At 46.0% G+C, this 17,711-nt stretch overlaps 1 protein-coding gene across 1 annotated transcript; it reads right to left on the bottom strand.

Annotated features, from left to right (window-relative positions):
- Positions 1-3,913: 3,913 nt before the first annotated feature.
- Positions 3,914-17,680, bottom strand: LOC139409468 (dynein axonemal intermediate chain 4). Its single transcript, XM_071154645.1, has 17 exons — positions 17,474-17,680; positions 17,008-17,176; positions 13,109-13,290; positions 12,808-12,920; positions 12,406-12,562; positions 12,138-12,277; positions 11,674-11,850; positions 11,341-11,526; positions 10,711-10,880; positions 10,523-10,609; positions 10,121-10,272; positions 8,709-8,866; positions 6,161-6,285; positions 5,980-6,078; positions 5,503-5,729; positions 5,122-5,275; positions 3,914-4,140 (listed from the first exon to the last, which is right to left on the bottom strand). The coding sequence occupies exons 1-17, from the start codon at positions 17,521-17,523 to the stop codon at positions 4,090-4,092; spliced, it is 2,397 nt and encodes a 798-aa protein (XP_071010746.1). The 5' UTR covers positions 17,524-17,680; the 3' UTR covers positions 3,914-4,089.
- Positions 17,681-17,711: the final 31 nt, after the last annotated feature.

Here is a 17,711-nt window from a genome sequence, read left to right as displayed (position 1 = left end):
CTCTCTCTCTCTCCCCTATACCACCCCCAATTCCGTCCCCTCATCTACCCCATCTCTCTCTCTCTCTCTCCCCTATACCACCCCCCATTCCGTCCCCTCATCTACCCCATCTCTCTCTCTCTCTCTCCCCTATACCACCCCCCATTCCGTCCCCTCATCTACCCCATCTCTCTCTCTCTCTCTCTCCCCTATACCACCCCCCATTCCGTCCCCTCATCTACCCCATCTCTCTCCCTCCCTCCCCTATACCACCCCCCATTCCGTCCCCTCATCTACCCCATCTCTCTCTCTCTCTCTCCCCTATACCACCCCCCATTCCGTCCCCTCATCTACCCCATCTCTCTCCCTCTCCCCTATACCACCCCCCATTCCGTCCCCTCATCTACCCCATCTCTCTCCCTCCCTCCCCTATACCACCCCCCATTCCGTCCCCTCATCTACCCCATCTCTCTCTCTCTCTCTCTCTCCCCTATACACCTCCCCATTCCGTCCCCACCTCATCTACCCCATCTCTCTCCCTCCCTCCCCTATACCACCCCCCATTCCGTCCCCTCATCTACCCCATCTCTCTCTCTCTCTCTCCCCTATACCACCCCCCATTCCGTCCCCTCATCTACCCCATCTCTCTCCCTCCCTCCCCTATACCACCCCCCATTCCGTCCCCTCATCTACCCCATCTCTCTCTCGCTCTCTCTCTCTCTCCCCTATACCACCCCCGATTCCGTCCCCTCATCTACCCCATCTCTCTCTCTCTCTCTCTCTCCCCTATACCACCCCCCATTCCGTCCCCTCATCTACCCCATCTCTCTCTCTCTCCCCTATACCACCCCCCATTCCGTCCCCTCATCTACCCCATCTCTCTCTCTCTCCCCTATACCACCCCCCATTCCGTCCCCTCATCTACCCCATCTCTCTCTCTCTCTCTCTCTCCCCTATACCCCTCCCCATTCCGTCCCCACCTCATCTACCCCATCTCTCTCTCTCTCTCTCCCCTATACCACCCCCCATTCCGTCCCCTCATCTACCCCAGCTCTCTCTCTCTCCCCTATACCACCCCCCATTCCGTCCCCTCATCTACCCCATCTCTCTCTCGCTCCCCTATACCACCCCCCATTCGGTCGCCTCATCTACCCCATCTCTCTCTCTCTCTCTCTCTCCCCTATACCACCCCCAATTCCGTCCCCTCATCTACCCCATCTCTCTCTCTCTCTCTCCCCTATACCACTCCCCATTCCGTCCCCTCATCTACCCCATCTCTCTCTCTCTCTCTCTCTCCCCTATACCACCCCCCATTCCGTCCCCTCATCTACCCCATCTCTCTCTCTCTCTCTCCCCTATACCACCCCCCATTCCGTCCCCTCATCTACCCCATCTCTCTCTCTCTCTCTCCCCTATACCACCCCCCATTCCGTCCCCTCATCTACCCCATCTCTCTCTCTCTCTCCCCTATACACCTCACCATTCCGTCCCCACCTCATCTACCCCATCTCTCTCCCTCCCTCCCCTATACCACCCCCCATTCCGTCCCCTCATCTACCCCATCTCTCTCTCTCTCTCTCCCCTATACCACCCCCCATTCCGTCCCCTCATCTACCCCATCTCTCTCTCTCTCTCTCTCTCTCCCCTATACCACCCCCGATTCCGTCCCCTCATCTACCCCATCTCTCTCTCGCTCTCTCTCTCTCTCCCCTATACCACCCCCGATTCCGTCCCCTCATCTACCCCATCTCTCTCCCCTATACCACCCCCCATTCCGTCCCCTCATCTACCCCATCTCTCTCTCTCTCCCCTATACCACCCCCCATTCCGTCCCCTCATCTACCCCATCTCTCTCTCTCTCCCCTATACCACCCCCCATTCCGTCCCCTCATCTACCCCATCTCTCTCTCTCTCTCCCTATACCACCCCCCATTCCGTCCCCTCATCTACCCCATCTCTCTCTCTCTCTCTCTCTCCCCTATACCCCTCCCCATTCCGTCCCCACCTCATCTACCCCATCTCTCTCTCTCTCTCTCTCCCCTATACCCCTCCCCATTCCGTCCCCACCTCATCTACCCCATCTCTCTCTCTCTCTCTCTCTCCCCTATACCACCCCCCATTCCGTCCCCTCATCTACCCCATCTCTCTCTCTCTCCCCTATACCACCCCCCATTCCGTCCCCTCATCTACCCCATCTCTCTCTCTCTCTCTCTCTCCCCTATACCACTCCCCATTCCGTCCCCATCTCATCTACCCCATCTCTCTCTCTCGCTCTCTCTCTTTCTCTCTCTTTTTTTCACCTCTGGGTGGAGGTGAAGCCCAGCACGGGAGTGAACAGGTCCTTCCGCCACAGCTGGATCTAATTCTAATACAAATCATCATCTGTGTGACACATCAGTGCCATCAAATCCAATTTTATTTGTCACATGCGCCGAATACAACAGAAACACAGTGAAATGCTTACTTACAAGCCCTTAACCAACAATGCACTTTTAAGAAAATAGAGGAAAATATTTACTAAATAAAATAAAGTAAACATTTTAACAAAAAGTTCAACAATAAAGAGGCTTTAAACAGGGGGTACCAGTACTGAGTCAATGTGCGGGGGTACGGGTTAGTCGAGGTAATTTGTACATGTAAGTAATGGTAAAGTGACTATGCATCATTCTCATTTTAGTGTTCTTTCTAATGTGAAATTACATCATGGCATGACTACCTCATGACATGTTTCCTCATGGGTAGTTTCCTCATTAGCTGACAGAAAACACGCCCATTATATTGTTTTGATGAAAGGATATGGCTACACACTTCCACAAGATCTAATTAGGCTAATTCTAGTTCCTCTCACTCTCTCAGAAGAATCCACCAATTACTCAATCAATCAATTACTAATCAATGAGGTGCTTTGTTAATTGATTACATCCTGACCTACAGGGCAAACCCCTAGAGACCCGGTGGTTCTTCAGGACAAAGTTTGGAGACAACCTGCCTGAGTCACTTTTTCCAGGGAAACAGGTCTTCTCACCTCAATGGGACTTCCTGTGTAATTTAAATAACGATGAAATAGAATAAAAGTACCAGTATTGATTTGATGAAGACCCCTAAATGGGAAACAAGGGTAGAGATCTAGAGAACAGATAGACTCGGAGATAGCAGTCATAATGGTATATATGATCTGTATACTACTGTCATGTGACTCAGTCAGATGTCTACTTTACCTGGTTTTTATGTTTTTCTGCCCATTTGCTCCTGAAGCAGTAGACTCCAGTCCGTTTTAGCCTTTTTACCCACATAGCAAGAACGGTTAACACCTACTTCAAATGTCAGGCAAAGCCCTTGACTACATAATGACAGCCATTAGCAGAGTTATGGGAGGCTGAGTGGGGTGTGCGTGTGTCTGGATCTCGATGCCACAGAAGCTCTTTAGACAGGCTACACTCTTAATACACATGAACTCATACACACACACACAGCACTGCAGACTGCAGAGTAACAGCATGCTCGAAAACACAGTGCTCTCCATACAGTACACACACAATGACTATCATACAAAACAGGGACGTTGCTGTGGCGATGAGGGCAGGACAGCCAAAGGTTGCAGGTTTGGGAAATGCATGGCATTTCAGCTTTCTGCAAAAAGTATCCTTGGAATGCGTTTTGTTTGTGTGTCAGAGATCCTCCATTGCTCTTCATCAAAACAAGCTCAAAGACACATTTCTTTATGACTGGGTCAACAAGATCAGCAGCTACGTAGAATCAGGGAGAACTTCCTTTGAAATGGATCAAATCAATTCCAGATATTTCAGCTATTATTCAAGACTGGAATTCGGAAAACTGGGCAATGGGCCAGATGAACATAAAAACAAAGAAACAGACTGATCTAGATACTGATCTAAACTTTGAGAGACAGTGAGTGACAAGCAGAGACGAGACATTTATGGTAATAAAAAATGATCATGTTCTTTTTCTCAATATAAAAACAGACAAAGATGCAGTCCCTGGGGACCAAACATTATGGCGACAGACAGCTGATGACATAGTGGATGAGGCAGGCTTTAGGGGATACATAGTCCCGGTGTGTCCCCCCACCCACGGCTGGGTCTGTCCCGCTCACAGCTGACTGGCCAGGGTGGAGCCGATGATGTCCTCTAACGCAGCCACCTAAGGGGACAGAGATGAGATATTTTACCCTCTGTCTGTTTGCTCAGGGAGATAAAAACAGTTAACCAGCCACCCACAGACTGAGGAAATTATGCCTTAATCTGGGCTGAAATTGTCTTTAAAATGGTCTGTAATAATCAAACTGAATTTACACAGAGAACAGTTTGTATGTAAGGAAAACCACTGAGTGGTTATGATGTGACATACAGTATGTCTTACAGAACAGTGCATACCGCAAAAAGACGAGTCACTAAGAACAGCGATTAAGCATTCTGATCAGAAGGTGTATGCAACAGAACCTTTCTATGCAAGGCAGTTGGCTTATATTCAAACCAGAAAGCTACCACACTCTAATCCAGGGGTCTCCAAACCTTTCTAGCACGAGAGCTTGTTTTAGAAAACGAAACACGTTGCAAACCACTCTTTTTTTATTAAGATTGAAACAGTCACATTCTCTTCTACACTGCGACTCATCCCCGGCTCCTTGGTATGCAAGAGATGCGTTTTCTGTAAATATACCTGGTCAAATTAGGGGTGTTGAAAATTCGTCATTGGCTTTGATACTCTGATTGGTTAGAGATGATCCAATCATTGACGACTTTGTTTTGAACAACACCCCTAATTTTGATGTCACCATAAAGACTTCAACGATGGCAGTCTCAGACTGAAGTATGTAGCGAACGATAGAGCAGCGGAAGAATTCAGTTTGAGTCGCAGGCAAACAGACAAGGGCAACATTGCTGGAAATTAATTGGCAGATGTGTTACGTTTGGCTTTTTAAACCAATAGTGGCTAACCAGGGGTGGAATAATGTTAGTGTGGCTTTGATTGGATAGTAGCCGTGAGCTTTATGGTTTTGACAGTTTGCAAGGAAGAAACGAAAAAATGCCTGTACTTTCATAATTGCTTGGCGAGCTACTCATAGGTGGGCTGCGCACTACTGGTAGCATGAGATCGACCTGTTGGAAACCCCTGCCTCACCTGTGTTCCCTCTCCTACGGTGAGGTTCTTGAGCTGGTAGACGCTGACCTGCCCGTCACTGTCCCCCACTAGGATACAGTCTGTCTCAGTAGCAAACAGCAGGGAGGTCAGCTTCACCCCGGGACTGGCCAGGCTCACTATGGTGGGGTCCAGGCTTGGGAGAGGGACAAGGGCATGGTGGAAATGCTGTCTATTGTTTATTCACAGGCCAAATTCAGAGTAAAGAGTTGAGCTTTATTATTGTAGCTTCATATTTCTGGAAATGTATTAAGAGAAGAAACTACAATCTATAGAAAGGGAGAGAAAGAGACAGTGAAATCAATTTATTAAGAGATAAAGTAATAGAAAAGGTAAGAGACAGACAAAAGAGAGACTACTCACATGCTGGCTCCCAGGTCCCAGATCTCCACGCGTCCCTCGTTGACGGCCCCAAACACGGTGGCCCACTTGGGGGACCACATGACATCATAGACGGCACTCTGGGTCGAGGTGAAGCCCAGCACGGGAGTGAACAGGTCCTGCCGCCACAGCTGGATTGTCCAATCAGAGGAGCAGCTCAGGAAGACATCTGAGCAGAACGGAGACCATGTGATCCGGTACAGAGGGCCCTGAGAGCAAAGAGAGGTTAGAGCTAGGGTTAGCGTCAGAGTTGAGGCTAGGGTTAGGGTTGAACATGACACTAGGGTTAGGGTCAGAATTGAGGCTAGGGTTAGGGTTGAACCTGGATGTGGACATGAAGCTAGGGTTAAGGTTGAACAGGGATGCAGACATGAAGCTAGGGTTAGGGAATGAATGAATGGCATTGTATTATTCAGTCCAGCAGAGAGCATCTGTACGGCCTGAAGGATCTGTTCATACTTTGTGTGCTATGTAGGTCTCCAGGAACTGTTCGTTATAGGAACAGGAACACTTGTGGATGTGGCCCTCCTCTGTACCAGCAAGGTAGATGTTGGAGTCCTAAAAACAGAGGAATAAGTAACTAAAACAACGCATGTGTAACTATCCTTTATGGAAACTTAAGAACACTCTGGTCGCTCACCGTGGGATGGAAGTCAAAACAGAGCCCCGGTGCCTGCCGTGATATGAGTGCCTCGCTCTTCTTCTCTTTGTCTCCAACCTGCTTCTTGGCTTTCTCATTCCTCGTCCTCTTCAGCTTCATCAGGTCTGTGGAGGTATGGGTTAGAGCACATACAGTTGAAGTCAGAAGTTTACATATACCTTAGCCAAATACATTTAAACTCAGTTTTTCACAATTCCTAACATTTAATCATAGTAAAAATTCCCTGTCTTAGGTCAGTTAGGATCACCACTTTATTTTAAGAATGTGAAATGTCAGAATAATAGTAGAGATATATTTCTTTCAGCTTTAATTTCTTTCATCACATTCCCAGTGGGTCAGAAGTTTACGTACACTCAATTAGTATTTGGTAGCATTAACTTTTAATTGTTTAACTTGGGTCAAACGTTTCGGGTAGCCTTCCACAAGCTTCCCACAATAAGTTGGGTGAATTTTGGCCCATTCCTCCTGACAGAGCAGGTGTAACTGAGTCAGGTTTGTTGGATCCTTTTTCAGTTCTGCCGACACATTTTCTATAGGATTCAGGTCAGGGCTTTGTGATGGCCACTCCAATACCTTGACTTTGTTGTCCTTAAGCCATTTTGCCACAACTTTGGAAGTATGCTTGGGGTCATTGTCCATTTGGAAGACTCATTTGCGACTAAGCTTTAACTTCCTGACTGATGTCTTGAGATGTTGCTTCAATATATCCACATAAATTTCCTTCCTCGTAATGACATCGATTTTGTGAAGTGCACCAGTCCCTCCTGCAGCTAGGCACCCCCACAACATGATGCTGCCACCCCCATGCTTCACGGTTGGGATGGTGTTCTTTGGCTTGCAAGCCTCCCCCTTTTTCCTCCAAACACAACAATGGTCATTATGGCCAAACAGTTCTATTTTTGTTTCACCAAACCAGAGGACATTTCTCCAAAAAGTACAATCTTTGTCCCCGTGTGCAGTTGCAAACCGTAGTCTGGCTTTTTTTGTGGCGGTTTTGAAGCAGTGGCTTCTTCCTTACTGAGCAGCCTTTCAGGTTGTGTCGATATAAGAGTCATTTTACTGTTACTTTTGTACCTGTTTCCTCCAGCATCTTCACAAGGTCCTTTGCTGTTGTTCTGGGATTGATTTGCACTTTTAATCACCAAAGTACGTTCATCTCTAGGAGACAGAGCGCATCTCTTTCCTGAGAGGTATGAACGCTGCGTGGTCCCATGGTGTTTATACTTGCGTACTATTGTTTGTACAGATGAACGTGGTACCTTCAGGCATTTGGAAATTAATCCCAAGGATGAACCAGACTACAATTTTTTTTCTGAAGTCTTGGTTGATTTTCTCTGATTTTCTCATGATGTCAAGCAAAGAGGCACTGAGCTTGAAGGTAGGCCTTGAAATACATCCACATGTCCAACTCCAATTGACTCAAATGATGTCAATTAGCCTATCAGAAGCTTCTAAAGCCATGACATCATTTTCTGGAATTTTCAAAGTTGTTTAAAGGCACAGTTAACTTAGTGTATGTAAACTTATGACCCACTGGAACTGTGATGCAGTGAATAATAAGTGAAACAATCTGTCTATAAACAATTGTTGGAAAAATTGAAATGTCTGCAAGTGTTGTCTGCTGTCTAGAATGTTATGGGGGGAAATGTCTGCAAGAGTTGTCAGCTGACTGGAAGGTTATGGGGGGAAATGTCTGCAAGAGTTGTCAGCTGACTGGAAGGTTATGGAGGGAAATGTCTGCAAGAGTTGTCAGCTGACTGGAAGGTTATGGGGGGGAATGTCTGCAAGAGTTGTCTACTGACTGGAAGGTTATGGGGGGAAATGTCTGCAAGAGTTGTCAGCTGACTGGAAGGTTATGGGGGGAAATGTCTGCAAGAGTTGTCAGCTGACTGGAAGGTTATAGGGGGAAATGTCTGCAAGAGTTGTCAGCAGACTGGAAGGTTATTGGGGGAAATGTCTGCAAGAGTTGTCTACTGACTGGAAGGTTATGGGGTGAAATGTCTGCAAGAGTTGTCAGCTGACTGGAATGTTATGGGGGGAAATGTCTGCAAGAGTTGTCTACTGACTGGAAGGTTATGGGGGAAAATGTCTGCAAGAGTTGTCAGCTGACTGGAAGGTTATGGGGGGGATGTCTGCAAGAGTTGTCAGCTGACTGGAAGGTTATGGAGGGAAATGTCTGCAAGAGTTGTCTACTGACTGGAAGGTTATGGAGGGAAATGTCTGCAAGAGTTGTCAGCTGACTGGAAGGTTATGGGGGGGATATCTGCAAGAGTTGTCTACTGACTGGAAGGTTATGGAGGGAAATGTCTGCAAGAGTTGTCTACTGACTGGAAGGTTATGGGGGGAAATGTCTGCAAGAGTTGTCTACTGACTGGAAGGTTATGGGGGGAAATGTCTGCAAGATTTGTCTGAAAAAATGTCAACAAAAATATGAAGTATTTTAGAGGGTGGATATTTGGGATACTTGGAGTGGGCATACTAATAGAAAGGTTTCCCAAAACTTTCAGAGATTGAGGTAAAACTGGACCTATGCAGTCGAGGCCTTTCCGCAGGAACCACTTGCTGATCCTGCCGTCTGCAGACACAGAGATGAGTGTCTCTCCCTTGTCCTCCCCTGAGGTACCCCTCTCATGGTCGATCCACCTTACCTGCCACACAGGGCTTGTGTGCTTGTGGGCACAGTCACTACACACATACACAGACACACACACAGACACACACACAGACACACGCACGCACGCACACACACACACACACACACACACACGTTGAGGTTCTCCTAGTTTTCTTAGACGCAGTCACTACGCAGCTTTCCTGTAGCTCTCACAGATGTAATTTCTACCAGCTTTGTTACATGTCTGTGTGAGATCAGTAGATATTCCAGTGTCCAACGGAGATTACAAATAGTAGACAGTCTGTGACATCACAGCCCAGCTAGTCAGTCATAACAACAACAGACAGATGTTGAGTAACGGGGAGAAATGTACAGGAGATACTGTAAAAACAGTAGATATTTGGTGTAAATGCGTCACTCTATTGAATTCACACAAATATATTGCGCTAGTATCTGAGGAACGATGGAACAGCTTGTTAAAAGGCTTGTTATGTGTTTTTGTTGGCTGGATGGCCTTCCGTTGATTCCTCTGCATCACGGTAACTATCTCCCTTTCAGTGTAGGTTTCCTGTTGTTTTATTCTTTAAACATAGTCCTTGACATGATCGACTGTGCAAATACGTGCATTTCCAAATGAACATGAAAAAGTTTTGAAATAAGAAATCAAATGTTTTTAAATAAGACTTATCCTTGTTTCCATCATTAATGTTTCCAATATTGTTCATCACCTCAATCTTTTGTGATTATCAAAAAAGTTTATACATTACAATTGCTATTATTTTCAATTATAAACAGAACATAGACCTACTCCACTTATATAAAGGTAAAGCCTATGGGTAAAGCAGAAATGTTTGTGACTGTGGGCTATGCTTTGTAAACCATACAGACTCCCCAATTACATACAGCCATGGGTTGATTTTTCCTTGAGAAGATGGTCGGGGAGTCAGAACATAGTTATAAATCATTTTTACACTGCAAATTGACCGCAAGAATCCCAAACAGATATGGTATTTGACAAAATCATGATAACATTGGGATACGATCACATATCCCTCTATATTTATGCGTACCTGTGAGCAGATTTCCTAACTTAAAATCATGTGCAAGCTAATTTCCTGGTAATATTACAGTATTTTATCTCCAAGAACAAAAATTCTAACATTTATTTTATTAATTTTATTTTGCTCAGAAAACTTGGTGGGGAACCCTGTCACATCGCCTGTTTGTCTGCCAGGATACAGTGCCACCTGGTGTCTATGAGAAATAAGACATGCAGATTAGGTTGTCTCTCTCTCTCTTTTCTCTCTGAGGAGACACAGACCCACCTGCTGTCAATGACGGGTGTCTTCTCTCTGCTCTCGACATTGTAGGTGGCTATGCTGCCATCATGCATCCCCACAGCTAGCTGGCTGGCATTGCTTGCCGAAAAGTCCAAAGTAGTCACTCCACTCTCACAGGTAAAGACCCTCTCAGGCCACTGTAGATACAAGATACAAAACTCACTAGCTTAGTCACTAGAGAACTATTCTCTAACCTGGCACTGGTACAGTAGCCTGGTTTCAGATCTGTTTGTGCTGCCTTGCCAAATGTTTGGCATGATAAAAGTCCATAGGAGTATACAGCACACATAGATCTGGGACCAGGCTACATGTATAGCACAATTTCAGAAACTAATGGTATGAACTGAAATACAGAAGAAAACAGAAAGGTCGAGAAGTGTCAGTTACCGTGGGGTTCTTCAGAGACCAGCAGCAGATCAGGCCCGATTTCTGGTCTTTGAAATCAAACTGTCCATACCCCACTGCAAGAAGGTCCTGGAGAAGGAAATAACATGGGAGAGAGAGAGTTTATTTGTTAAAAAAATATTACACACATCAAAAGACAAATAAATAAGTGAATAAAGATAGAATCATACTGGGTTCCTCTTGTTCCAGGCCATACTGCTGACGTTGTGTCCTGAAGTCAGCTCACAGCTGAAGGACCAGAGGCGCTCCAGGGCAGGGGTCAGAGTGCTCTCCTCATCCAGGGAACTCTCCTCTCTCCTGCTCACCACCGTGGGCACAACCTTGGGCACGCTGTCAGGATCTGGCACATCCAACAAACATGGTTGTTTATAAGTAATAAGGCATTCAATATGTAACATTACTAAATATCAATTCAAGTTGATAAACATATGATACGAACCTGATGAAGACCTAAGGGTTTAAACGTTGCAGCTAATAAACCACATGGGGACATAGATTACAGTGTACTGTTTGCCTGCAAAAGTCACCAAAAAAAACACTACCCACTGGGCAAAAACTGGTTGAATCAACATTGTTTCCATATAATAAAAAAAATAGATATGTAATGACGTTGAATAAAAGTGGAAATCTGATTGGATTTGCATAAAGTCCTCAACTTAACCTAAATTCAAATGTCATGGTGTTGATTTCACGTTGAATTCACGTTAGTTGACAACTCAACCAAATGTAAATAAAAAATAGAGGTTGAACTGACGTCTGTGCCCAGTGGGTAGAGATGCATGCATCAGTAACAATCATACCTTCCAATGTGGGGAGCTGTCTGTATGCAGCCAGCTTCGGCTGGTAGATGTTCTCCAGAATGATCCTTTCCATCACGAACAGATCCTGCTGGAACTTCTCTGACTGCAGAACAAGTGCCGGGTCCGGTTCATCTTCAGACGGAACCACGAAAGGCTCCATCTCGATCCGCGAGCTAGAGGCACTCGCTGGAAAAGAAAGACGCCCGTTAATATCACACATCATCATGAAATAAACTGTAAATAAATAAGAAATTCTACAACTGCTGCAGGATCATAACCATAACCTTTGTCCTCTAATATGGTTCTATTCTATTAATGACAGTGTTACTGTACCTATGCTAGTGGTGCTGATGACAGACATGGTTCTCTCGGGGGCTCTGGTGGGGTCCAGTCTGTGATTGGAGACAATCTCAGGGACGCTGGCCTTGTCTGTGTCTGGAGACAAGGCAGCCTCCCCCAGCCCTGCGCTGCGGAATGAGTCATACATATCCCAGGTGGTGGCTGTGGTGGCTATAAAGAGGGCAAAGGAGACCATTGCTATTTGTAACAACAGGCATAGAGGCCAAAGGCCCACTGGTTGAATCAATGTTGTTTCCATGTAATTTCAATGAAATTACGTTGAACCAACATGGAATTGAAGTTGAATTGACATCAGTGCACAGTGGGGGGGTGCTAAACCAACAAAATACTGACTGAAGAAGCTGTGCTTGGGTGATAGCCATTGTGTGAGAGGTGAGATAAGAACAACAGACAAGAGTGCTCTCATATCTCTTAGCAAGGATGAAGTGCATCCTAACCTGCATCCACCATGGTGATGGCCTCACTCTGGACCTCCTTGGTCTTGGGCGCTCCGTTGAACGTTTGCATGGAACGCTCCACGTACTTATCATTCCCCATTCTGTTCTTACACAGCTCCATGTACAGATTGTTTCTCTCTCTTCCGACAGAGGGTGATTGACAGAACACAAGTTACATTCAAGGCTTGAGCCTGGAATCTACAATCTACATCATTTGGATCTACATGTGACCTATTTCATTCTGAATCTGGAAAAGGTGATCGCTTACTTGACAGATTCAGCTTCCTCAGAGTCCACAGACACAGAGACGGCTGGCATGTGCAGTAGCCAGAGGGTCTCTGACTCGATGAGGTACCGATCCACCACGTCGTCCAACATCTCCTCCTTTATCAACTCTTTCACCTCTTCCCTCCTCACCTGGACATCTGACAGGACATAAATATACATCAACAACATAAATAAAAGCATCCAGGTTATAAAAATGGTACATTTTGGGGTAACTTTGCATCCCGGTATTCTCAGATTACATATACTTGCAATCAAGTTGCAATACAACTGCTGTCAGAATACACAATGAATGTTTTGTCATCATAGTGATATAGCTGCCATGGCAGCAGCATACTCCTGTAACATCATCAGTAAATGAAAGGAGAGTGAAATGATTGTCAACCTGAGAGACTGATGGAGATGTCCCTTTTGGAGGATGGGTCCTCAATCTCTTCATTCATCGACTCCATCGTGGACTGGCTCCCTCTGGACACTGTGCTGCTTCCAAACACTGACCTGACATACGACAGGCAGCACTACTCTGTCATAATCACCAGTCATATTACTTAAAAACGTTTACAAGAGAACTAGAGTGTGAGATTAGGGTACTCAAAGCAGTACATAGTTCAATGACCATAAAGTTATGCACATTGTCTTCTAAATAATGTTGCTTTTAAAAAGTGAATATTCTGAGAGTGTGTTACCTGGTAAAAGGCCCAGCGAAGCTAGCGTTGGTTGTTGTCTGGTATGCCGTAGAGTAGAAGTCTGACATGGTGCCACCAGAGGTGTCACTGGCAAAGATCTTACTGTGTTTCGACATCACTGCTGCAGGGTCCGGCTGGTAGAGAGGCTGTGGGGTGACGTCCTTGCCATTTTCATCAAAGACCTGTGGGAGGGATGTAACTTTTTAACTGACGCACAGTAATTGTTATTGCAATGTCAAATCAAATCAAAATGTATTGGTCGCGTACACAGATTTGTAGGTGCAGTGAAACGCTTGTGTTTAGACTAGCTCCAACAGTGCAGTAATACCTAGCAATAAAAAATATATATACACACATCATCCAGAAGAAAATGGGTGAAACAGTATGTAAACATAAAGTGACCAGTGTTCAATGACTCTATGTACATAGGGCAGTAGTCTCTAAGGTGCAGGGAGAGAACCGGGTGGTAGCTGGCTAGAACAGTGTCTAAGGTTCAGGGCAGGGTACTGGGTGGAGGCCGGCTAGGGATAACTGCAAACCAGTATGGCCTGAAGATAGAAGCTGTTTAGCAGTCTCTCGGTCCCAGCTATGATTTGAGAACAAGGCTACCTAAATTCTATCAGCATATTGATTGCACGACACACAGGGCTAATACTCCCGACAACTGCTACTCTAACTCCCGCGATGCACACAAAGCCCTCCCCCGCCCTCCCTTCGGCAAATCCGACCGTCTTATAGGCAGAAAATAAAACCGGATGTACCTGTGACGAGAACAATTCATCGCTGGTCTGACCAATCGGAAGCCACCCTTCAAGATTGTTTTGATCACGCGGACTGGAACATGTTCCCGGTCAGCCTCAGAGAACAACATTGACCTATACGCTGACTCGGTGAGTGTGTTTATAAAGAAGTGCATTGGAGATGTTGTGCCCACTGTGACTATTAAAACCCACCCTAACCTGAAACCGTGGACGGATGGCGGCATTCGCACAAAACTGAAAGTGCGATCCACCGCATTTAACCATGGAAAGAAGTCTGGAAATATGGCTGAATATAAACAGCGTTATTCCCTCCGCAAGGCAATCAAACAAGCAAAATGCCGGTAGAGGGACAAGGTGGAGTCGCAATTCAATGGCTCAGACCCGAGACGTATGTGGCAGGGTCTACAGGAAATCACGGACTACAAAAACAAAAGCAGCCACATCACGGACACCTACGCCACGCTTCCAGACAAACTAAACACCTTCTTTGCCTGCTTTGAGGATAATACAGTGCCACCGTCGCTGCTCGCTAACAAAGACTGCAAAACCCCCCTCTCCTTCTCCATGGCTGACGTGAGTAAAACATTTAAACATGTTAACCCTCGCAAGGCTGCTGGCCCAGATGCATCCCTAGTCTGTTGTTCCCACATGCTTCAAGATGGCTACCTAGCATTGTTCCTGTACCCAAGAAGGCAAAGATAACGGAACTAAATGACTACCGGTACAGGGACAGTCATTTAGCACTCACTTTTATTATCATAAATGGCTTTGAGAGACTAGTCTAGTCTGCCCCAACAGGTTCACAGATGACGCAATTGCCATCACACTGCACACTGCCTTATCCCATCTGGACAAAAATAATACCTATGTAAGAATGCTGTTCATTGACTACAGCTCAGCATTCAACACCATAGTACCCTCCAAGCTCATCATCAAGCTGGAGGCCCTGGGTCTCAACACCGCCCTGTGCAACTGGGTCCTGGATTTTCTGATGGACCGCCCCCAGGTGGTGAAGGTAGGAAACAACATCTCCACTTCGCTGACCCTCAACACTGGGGCCCCACAAGGATGTGTGCTCAGCCCTTTCCTGTACTCCCTGTTCACCCACGACTGCGTGGCCATGCACGCGTCCAACTCAATCATCAAGTTTGCAGACGACACAACAGTAGTGGGCTTGATCACCAACAACGACGAGACAGCCTACAGGGAGGAGGTGAGGGCACTCGTAGTGTGGCGTCAGGAAAACAACCTCTCACTCAATGTCAACAAAACAAAGGAGATGATCGTGGACTTCAGGAAACAACAGAGGAAGTACCCCCCTATCCACATCAACGGGACAGCAGTGGTGAAGGTGGAAATTTTAAGTTCCTGGGCGTACACATCACAGACAAACTGAAATGGTCCACCCACACAGACAGTGTGGTGAAGAAGGCGCAACAGCGACTCTTCATCCTCAGGAGGCTGAAGAAATTTGTCTTGTCACCTAAAACTCTGACAAACTTTTACAGATGCACAATCGAGAACATACTGTCGGCCTGTATCACAGCCTGGTACGGCAACTGCACCGCCCTCAACCGCAAGGCTCTCCAGAGGGTGGTGCGGTCTGCACAACAAATCACCGGGGGCAAACTACCTGCCCTCCATGACACCTATAGCATCCGATGTTACAGGAAGCCCAAAAAGATCATCAACATCCACCCGGGCCATTGCCTGTTCACACCGCTATCATCCAGAAGGCAAGGTCATTACAGGTGCATCAAAGCTGGGACCGAGAGATTGAAAAACAGCTTCTAATGTCTAGGCCATCAGACTGTTAAACAGCAATCACTAACTCAGAGAGGCTGCTGCCTACATTGAGACCCAATCACTGGACACTTTAATAAATGGATCACTAGTCACTTTAAACAATGCCACTTTAAATAATGCCACTTTAATAATGTTTACATATCTTACATTACTCATATCACATGTATATACTGTATTTTATACCATCTATTGCACCTTGCCTATGCCGCTCGGCCATCGCTCATCCATATACTTACATGTACATATTCTCATTCACCCCTTTAGATTGTGTGTATTAGGAAGTTGTTGGGGAATTGTTAGATTTCTTGTTATTACTTGATTACTAGATATAGCTGCACTGTCGGAACTAGAAGCACAAGCATTTCGCTACAGTCGCATTAACATCTGCTAACCATGTGTATGTGACCAATAAAATTTGATTTGATGATGCACATATACTGTCTCCGGCTTCTAGATGGTAGCGGGGTGAACAGGTCGTGGCTCGGGAGGCTGAGGTCCTTGATGATCTTCTTGGCCTTCCTGTGACACCGGGTTCTGTAGATGTGGGGCTAATGAGTGGCACAGCGGTCTAAGGCACTGCATCTCAGTGCCAGAGGCGTCACTACAGACCCTGGTTCGATTCCAGCCTATATCACAAACGGACGTGATTCGGAGTCCCATTGGGCGGCACACAATTGGCCCAGCGTCGTCCGGGTTAGGGTTTGGCTGGAATTTGTTCTTAACTGACTTGCCTAGTTAAATAAAGGTTATAAAAATTCCAATAAATGTCCTGGAGGGCAGGCAGTGTGCCCCTGGTGATGCATTGGGCTGACCGCACCAACCTCTGGAGAGCCCTGTGGTTGTGGACGGTGCAATTGCAATACTGGACGGTGCAATTGCCATACCAGGCGGTGATACAGCCTGACCAAATGCTGTCAATGGTGCATCTATAGAAGTTAGTGAGGGTTTAAGGGGCCAAGCCAAATTTATTCAGCCTCCTGAGGCACTGTTGCACCTACTTCACCACGCCTTCTGTGTGAAGGGACCATGTCAGGTTGTCAGTGATGTGCACGCCGAGGAACTTCTGACCTCCACTGTGGCCCCACGATCAGCTCCTTAGTTTTATTGACATTGAGGGAGAGGTTATTTTGCTGGCACCAATCCAGGGCTCTCACCTCCTCCCTGTAGGCGATCTCATCATTGTTGGTAATCAGGCCTATCAGGTTGTGTCATCAGCAAACTTGACAATTGAGTTGGAGACATGCACAGCAATGCAGTCATGGGTGAACATGGAGTACAGGAGGAAGCTAGCCTGCAATGTATCAAAGAAGAAGTGTCAATAAAGGGCTGTACCTGAACTGTGTGTTTTGGTGTTTGAACAGAGCTTTTATCCAAGATTTTACTGTCAGCAGCCAAACTGAAACTTTTCCGGCTCACTGAGGCATTGATACTCCGAGCATATGTTGAGCTGTGGTTGACCCGGAGTACACCTGATGTTGAGACATTCATTACCCGGGAAGATCTGAAAGACAGTAAAAGCATCTAACATCAAGTTAGACCCCATCTTCTAGCTTAAATTGTAAAAAAAAATGAATAAAGAAATGAGATCACACTGATTTATTACACAGTAACATGTGATTTAATAGGGCAAAGGATATGGTGAAATGACAGGGTGTTAAATGCCTTAGAGAGCATAGTCTAAGAGTAAAACTGCTGATAACAGTCTACATACAGTAGCTAGCAAGCATCACCTGCCATTGCCATTAGCATGTTAGCTGACTAGTTAGCTTTTAGGGTAACTAGCTAGCTAGCAACTTACGGTGTAACTTTCAGAGTGGGTTTCTTCGGTTTTGCTCTGGTGGTGGACATTTTTGGTGTTCTTATGTCGTCGTTAGTACAAAGGCAATAGTGGTGGTTAATAATCGGTTTTTGACTTCGTTATATATTCGAGGCAGCAAGAAAGCTAGCTAACTAACTTCACGCTTCACAGTTTCTTGTTTCATATTACTATAGCAACATACTCCTCCCATAAAACGGATAAGATTATGATTGGTCAG

This window comes from Oncorhynchus clarkii, chromosome 5, assembly GCF_045791955.1.
Source record: "Oncorhynchus clarkii lewisi isolate Uvic-CL-2024 chromosome 5, UVic_Ocla_1.0, whole genome shotgun sequence".
Lineage (NCBI taxonomy): Eukaryota > Metazoa > Chordata > Actinopteri > Salmoniformes > Salmonidae > Oncorhynchus > Oncorhynchus clarkii.
This window is presented reverse-complemented; position numbering and strand designations above follow the sequence as displayed.

Coding starts and splice junctions, on each gene's coding strand:
- LOC139409468 (XM_071154645.1), bottom strand. CDS start 17,523: ATGTCCACCACCAGAGCAAAACCGAAGAAACCCACTCTGAAAGTTACA. Junction 12,921..13,108: donor TTCGCTGGGCCTTTTACCAG/GTAACACACTCT, acceptor GTCGTATGTCAG/GTCAGTGTTTGGAAGCAGCA. Junction 8,867..10,120: donor ACACCCGTCATTGACAGCAG/GTGGGTCTGTGT, acceptor GTATGTGTGTAG/TGACTGTGCCCACAAGCACA.